The 7151-nt window shown below is 43.4% G+C and overlaps 1 protein-coding gene and 1 non-coding gene across 2 annotated transcripts; both read left to right on the plus strand.

Annotated features, from left to right (window-relative positions):
* The first annotated feature begins 705 nt into the window (after window positions 1-705).
* RPL37 (ribosomal protein L37) lies at window positions 706-5122 on the plus strand. The gene is made up of 4 exons (XM_030567116.1): window positions 706-782; window positions 1756-1891; window positions 2565-2649; window positions 5009-5122. The coding sequence occupies exons 1-4, from the start codon at window positions 780-782 to the stop codon at window positions 5076-5078; spliced, it is 294 nt and encodes a 97-aa protein (XP_030422976.1). The 5' UTR covers window positions 706-779; the 3' UTR covers window positions 5079-5122.
* On the plus strand, window positions 4820-4900 carry LOC115654135. The gene has a single exon (XR_004001118.1). It is a non-coding gene; the product is annotated as a small nucleolar RNA SNORD72 (small nucleolar RNA).
* Window positions 5123-7151: the final 2029 nt, after the last annotated feature.

The raw sequence follows: 7151 nt of genomic DNA on the forward strand, positions 1-7151 counted from the left end.
CCGGGCCCTGCCCCCCGTGTCACTCCGTCTGCCGCCCTCCCGCTCCGGGCCCCGGCTCCCCCTGTGTCACCCCGTCTCCCTTCCCCCCTCTGGGTCCTGGTTCCCCTTGTATCATCCCGTCTCCCGTCCCCTCCGGGCCCCGGCTCCCCCCGTGTCACCGAGTCTCCCGTCCCCTCAGGGCCCCGGCTCCTCCGTGTCACCGAGTCTCCCTTCCCCCACCCTCCGGGCGCCGGCTCCTCCCGTGGCACCCCGTCTCCCGTCCCCTCCCTCTCAGCCCTGGCTCCCCCGTGGCACCCCGTCTCCCTCCCTCCGGGCCCCGGCTCCCCCCGTGTGAACCCGTCCCCCTCCCTCCGGCTCCTCCCGCGTCACCCCGTCTCCCGCCCCCCCGGGCCCTGGCTCCCCTCGTGTCACCCCCTCTATCTTCCCCCAGGCTCCCCTGCCGTCTCCCTCCCCTCACGTCACCTCAACTCAGTCCCAACTCACCTCGTGTCCCGTCCCATCTCCCCCTCGGGTCCAAGTTACCCCACTGTGTTTCCCACTCGCCCCGTCTCCCGTCCCGCTCTGCCCTCGGGCCCAGGCTCCCCTGTGTCACCGCGGCTCCCGTCCCGCTCTCTTCAAGCTCCTCCGCTCTGCCACACGGCCCTCGGGCCCAGGCTCCCCCGCCATGTCTCCCCGGGCCGGGCGGAGCGGTTTCTCCACAGCACCCGGAAGTGGCGCGCGGGATATAGCGGAAGCGTTGGGCGGGCCCGGGTCTCTTTGGTGCTAGCGGCCGGAGGAAGATGGTGAGTGCTGGGAGGGGGTCGGGGGAAATCCGCTGCCATCCAGCGGGATTCGGGGGCTTGCGTGGTGCGGAGAGGCTGCCTGGGGCCCGGCCAGTCCGTGCGTCACGATGGAGCTGCGGGCCGGGGCTCCAGGCCGCCTCTGCTGTGAGGCCACGGCGGGCCCGGTCCTGCTTCCTCCTGCTGCGCTCGGGGGCTGAAGGAGCTGGACACGCTGCCACTGAGAGAGCAGAGGCGCGGGGTCTCCCGCCTCCGGGGTCCCCTCCGCGAGCATCTTCCCTTGCTGACCCCGAGCCGCGGGGCTCTGCGTGGAGCGAGGCCTCGTGCTGGCGAAGCGGCCTTCAGTATTGAAGGGTGAACCACCAACCTGCCCTGTCCTGTAAAGATCCGGTAAAAGCCTCCTGCGCGTTGGGGCTCAGCGGTGTCAGGGGGGTTGTGGTAGCTCTTTAATAAGAGGAGCCAAGCAACCAGTGCGGGACATGAGGTGGAGGGGTCTGCCTAGGTCTGTAACTTGTCAAAACGATCCTGCCGAGTTGTCTTTTCGATGGAAAAATATAAAAAATTATTGGCTTGTGCAAAACGAGCCTGCTGTGTTGATGAAGTGATGCTATTCCCCCAGTTTACTCGCAAGGAGAGATCACTTGAGGGGTTGAGAGAGAACAGAATTAGGAATCTGTAAACACTTCTAAGTAGTTGTGCTATCTCGTATTTTTTGTCATAAAGGTGGGATATACAGGAATATAAGTAATTCTTGTTTAAGAAAGTGAGATGTGGTACATAAAACTGAGATGTGTATGTTAGATGTATTTCCACCTCTGCGTTTGTGTGTACCTTTTGTTATTTCATTAAAATGTCTGAGTGTGAAGAGTTTCAGAAGAGTTTACTTTGTTTTGAAGTACATGGTTAAGCGCTAGCCAAAACTGTATTTTTATTTAATACAGCTTTCTGACATGCAAATTCCTGAATTGTATTTCAGACGAAGGGAACATCGTCATTCGGTAAGCGCCGCAATAAGACCCACACTTTGTGCCGGCGCTGCGGATCCAAGGCATACCATCTCCAGAAGTCCACCTGTGGGAAGTGTGGGTACCCTGCTAAGCGCAAGAGAAAGTGTAAGTATGGAACCTTCAAACATTATTTGTGTAAACTTGTTCTTCGAATTAATTTTTCATGAAGAAACTGTTTATACAGTACCAGGATAGTCACTTGTGAAAGTGATGCATCTGTCTAAATAAACACAACCAAAACAGTGGGGGTTTTTGTGATTTAATAGAAAAAATATTGTTTGTATAAGGAGTTCTGTGGTATTTTGCAATGCACTTTAGAGTTTTCAAGGAGCTTTTTGTTCACTACCTTCTGTTTTCTTTATTTACATAGGCCTGGTCTAAACTGGGGGGTGGGGAGGAGAGGATTGACCTCGGATATGCAACTTCAGCTATGAGACTGGCGTCTATACTAGAAGCGATAAATTAATCCCCGATAGATCGATCACTACCCACCGATCCAGCGAGTAGTGTAGACGTACCCATACAGAAACTACTTATGAGAAAATGAGCACCAAGTTGTTCTGCATATAGCTATACGTCTCCAAATCAAATTTATACATATATACAATATATCATGTAGAAACAACCATTGTTCAATGTGCACATATTTAAAGTATTTTAGTGGTATTACTGTTGCTCTGCTTCGTTCCCACTGAAAACAGGGATGGTATTTGCCTATCTCATTTTATACACTTAATTGTGTAGGTGAAACAAAATAAATCTGTAAATTGCTTTCTAGATAACTGGAGTGCCAAGGCTAAAAGACGCAACACCACTGGTACTGGTCGTATGAGGCACCTGAAAAATGTCTACCGTCGATTCAGGTACAACACTGAATTTCAAGCATGCAAGTTACACTGTAACATGAGATCTTACACAGAATTCCAATACCTTTTAAAAACCCATTATCTAAATGAACACTTATTGCCATTTTCTTTTGTAATTTATGCAGTATGTATGTAGTCTTACATTTTTCAGTTTATTGTAAACATCTTGTGATGTAAAAGGTATTTGATTCATATATTTGACCCAACATTCCTTGGTAGCCTTCTCCATTTGTTTAGACGGGAAGTTCTGAGTTCTAATGTAAGATAAATGAACTTGCCTAAGTCAGGAAAGGTTTAATGAATGTTTATAAACGCTTTGGAAAGCTCAGTTAACGGGAGTTACATAGGGCATAATATTGTTAGTTTTGATTGTAATCCAGTTTGGTTTACATGAATATGAATCAGAAATGGAAGCAATATTATTTGTAAGTGTGAAGCCATGATCTGCACTTGTGGTAACTTATTGGTATTTTAATTAAAATAATTATACCAGTGTTTTCCATTGTTGTGGAGTGAAGAACACAAGAGGAAAAGTAGCTAGAGGGGTTTTATGCAATGATAATACAATGTCTTTGTGATGACTGGCTTTCTTTTTTACACTTTTATTTGCACTTTTTGCACTACTGCATGTTTGGATTAGATGTGCTCTAGCAGACTTTAAAGGACTTTCAGACTTTCACTTCCATTACTAAAATTACCTCTTTTTAGAAGATATGTCTTGTCCAGCACTTGTTTCTGTTGAGGCAATTACTTCATAACGTTATTAGATCTGCTGATGCAGCCAGGCACTAATAAAGTGAGTTGAAGGCATTCTGCATCTTGCAGGATTGGGCTCATTGTCCACTTGAAAGAGTACTTTTTTTTTTTTTTTTTTTTTAATCTTCTGGGTGGTCCTAGTTGCATGGTAACTACCTGCAACTCAACAAATTCCTGAAGCAGAACTTCTTGTAATAGATCCTTGAAAGATTTCAGAGGTTTTTGCCTACATGTGGCATTACCAGCAGAATCCCAGGATATGAGTGTGATCATAGTATTTTGTTTTAAATTGTGGAGGAAATCACATCATATAAAAGAGGAACAGAAATGTTTGACTAATTTTGATTTCCATAACAGCATCCCATGAATAAGAGTTAACATATTTTTGTTAGCCTGTTCCTTTTCTAAGAAATGCAACGATTGCCAGTGTTGATGAGTTAGCAACTTGGTATAGACAGTACAGTAATACTAATCCAGGAACATATACCTTGTTAGCACTGAGATAGTTATGTTTGATAAATTGAAATTGCATTCAAAGTGAGAATTAATCACTTAAAGGTGTGCCTTTCACATTTCAACATGGAGTTCATATGTCGTTTAAAGCATCACTGCTCCATGAAGGTATAAAATAAAACTGAAGCTTCCTTTAAAATGAACATTGATTTTAATAGTGATGTCTGTAGTGTTGCTCTTGAAAGTCCAAAAAAGACTTATAGCTAGGGTCAGTGTTAGCTCTTATTCTTTTGGTCTGTGTAGTCCTTTCCCAACAGCGGCTGTCAGAAAAAAGTTGTAATAAATCACATAATGTCCCGCTTCCTGCAACCTGCTACTTGATACATCTAAGGCCGTGTCTATGATACCACTTAAGTTGCTCAGGGTGTGAAAACACCCCCAAGAGACATAAGTTACACTGACAGAACGCTGTCTATGCCTTCTCCTGACGACATAGCTAACACTGCTCGTGGAGGTGGTTTTATGGCATAGAGCAGCTACACAAGTGGTCATGCAGCTAGCTATAAGATCACTAGTGTAGACATGACCCCAAGGCATTGGTTAGCTGCATTTAATTGCCTTATCTTGGTGAACTTTGCAGTGACTGTTCCCTTGTTTGTTTCTTTCTTAGCTGGTCTTACTTTTTCTCAGTTTTACTTCATTAGTAATTGGAGGCTGAGAGATTTGTGTTTGGAGTAGCCTTACATCTAATCATACAGTACTTACTAAAGTGAAACTCCCCTTGGCTTCAAATAATCAGTTGCTGGGAAAAGAAAAATAGAATGATTTCAGCTGGAGTTTTACCTGAGTAAGCACTGCAGAATTGCGTCCATTATGTTGGGACATGAACTCCTGGTAATAACTTAACTCTTTTACTAGGAGTGAAATTTTAAATAGACACATTGAAATGTTCATGAGCAGCTTGTCAATGATGTTTCTCTTTAAAAATGTCTGAACATATGAGTTCCATAGTGATTTTGACTTGTAGCTGAGATAAGCTGAACCAAATACATTGTCTGAAACTTTCTAATAAATACCACTTTTTGGAGCCTGGAATATAAAATGCTTAAAAAAGACAGTAACCCTATTATTATTTTTGTACATACAGGAATGGATTCCGTGAAGGAACAACACCTAAACCCAAGAGAGCTGCTGTTGCAGCATCCAGCTCATCTTAAGGACTCATCTGTTTGTTAAAATAAACGGTCTAATCCAGAAAAAATTTGTCAGGTTTTTTTTTTGCACATTTTATTTTGGTGAAATAGTAAGAGTCTCTGTATGTGCGTGCGTGTGTAATAGATTCTGACAGTCTTGTGTTGAAGTTCATTAAACGCATTCCTTTAAGTGATTTTTCATTTGATCATATTTATATCTTTAAGAGTGTTCATCTAAATACTGTAATTGCTGAAGCTTTTTATGGGCAAAGAATATAATTCTTTATACCGACACAACTTTTACTCTGAATAATTTCAAAACTCCCTTTTGCATAACAAGTCTTCTACATATACAGCCGTAGGAGATGTTCATCACTTAGTAGCTTATGGTTGATATAACTACTAATTTGTACACGAATGTGCACAGTTCTAGATACGACTATAAATAAGATGCACGTTTTTTCCTTATTCTGTCTAAAAGAAAGCAATTCACTTACCAAGGAGCTATAAATATTCTCACCCTAATAGTCGCTGTATGCACTGGAGTGTACTTTAAATGACAGCCATCAGCTAAATAAAGCCATACGTTATTCTTAATGTCAGTCTGTAAAGGCTTTATTGACTTAGAACTGCCTACTTTCAGAATATAAGGGAAAACTATTTAAAAAAGGGGTTGTCTGGTCTTATTTATCTTGTATTTTAGTGTACTAATGTTCTGTTCACTGTTACTTTTCACAATTTAAAAAAGACAGGTCTGCAAAAAGTGTCTACCCCATTTGTTCAGGGGGTCATCATTTGGGTTGAGTGAAGTTTACAACTATGGAAAAAATAGTTTTTAAGTCCCTAATGAACAAGTGGTTTTAGCCTAGTCCTTATTACTAACAAGACCTAATCTGCAATTGAGGGTCAGGAATCTGGATAGACACCTCCCCTGCTCCTCCAAAAAGAAAACAACAAAAAAATCAGGACAGTAGTAACATTCTGTTGCTAGGATCAAGGTACCATGTGTGAGGGGTTCCATCCCACCCCCAGGGGATTAGTGCTCTGGGGGTTAGAGATGTGCTGTACATGTGAATTACTTAGGTTAAATGAGCAGATGCTTTGTGCATTAATCTGTATGTTGTGGGAGAGGGCTGGTCAGGAGTCTCTTGGAATGGGTGTTGGTTCCCATACTCTATAACCTGCCTTGGAAGACTTGGTTGGTCACTCACAACTGGTTCTTTATCTCAGGATGATGCCATTGGAAAAACTGCTGTATGGTGAGAGTGTAGGCTGGGTGCAGTGACTTGAGGCCCCTTAAGTGAGGGAGGGCAGAACAGGCAAGTCAGCAAGGCTGAGCATTTCCTGGTACAGTAGGCCTAAAACCAGGCTGAGATGTTTGGTTCCTTTTGTTTCACCTTGTAACAGTTCAGGAGTGCAGGGTGTCAACAAGCATCTCTTACTTCACCTTATTACACTATTGAAAGAAGGGTCAGTTACGACTAAAGTTTATACTCTGATATTTTAAAAGGATGTTAGTCATGTCTTTGCTTCCATAACCTATACCTGGCTTGGAACTGTAGAATGATTACTGTCATGGTAAATGTCTACCATATACCCATCTCCAGCCTGATATATGGTAGAGCACAAGCAAAGAAAGATTGGGGAGGGAGTACAGCAGATGTATCCAAACTACGTAATTGTAGATCTACTTGGGCCATTTCTAAACTAGGAAAAATTATTACTGCCCTACTCTCCTTCCCTCACTGATCCTGTTATGAAAGCAGAAACCCACTCTATCCATCAATTGTTTTGATATTATCACTTTTAAAGGAGACATTTTAAGACTCAGCTTATTTTAATTTCAAAAGCATTTTTAATTCTACAACTACATAATGTGCTGTGGTGGTGGTTTCTTATGTTAGTCTTGTAAGTATGTATAGTTTGGCTAAAAAATGCCTATGCTTCATATGTGTAATGAGATGCATCTGTAGCACATGGACACCATCATGGCAGAAGTGTAACTGAGCAATGGGGATGAAATTAAAAGAAGGTAGGCTGGTTAGGAGAGCTTCCTACTATTGAATGCTTTGGCATATCCCACTTCTCCAGCATCCT

This window comes from Gopherus evgoodei, chromosome 6, assembly GCF_007399415.2.
Source record: "Gopherus evgoodei ecotype Sinaloan lineage chromosome 6, rGopEvg1_v1.p, whole genome shotgun sequence".
Taxonomy (NCBI): Eukaryota; Metazoa; Chordata; order Testudines; family Testudinidae; genus Gopherus; species Gopherus evgoodei.

Excerpts from the sequence above, each read along its gene's own strand:
- RPL37 (XM_030567116.1), top strand. Across the intron at positions 1,892-2,564 it reads TGCTAAGCGCAAGAGAAAGT|ATAACTGGAGTGCCAAGGCT; the intron begins GTAAGTATGGAA and ends ATTGCTTTCTAG. Across the intron at positions 2,650-5,008 it reads AATGTCTACCGTCGATTCAG|GAATGGATTCCGTGAAGGAA; the intron begins GTACAACACTGA and ends TTGTACATACAG.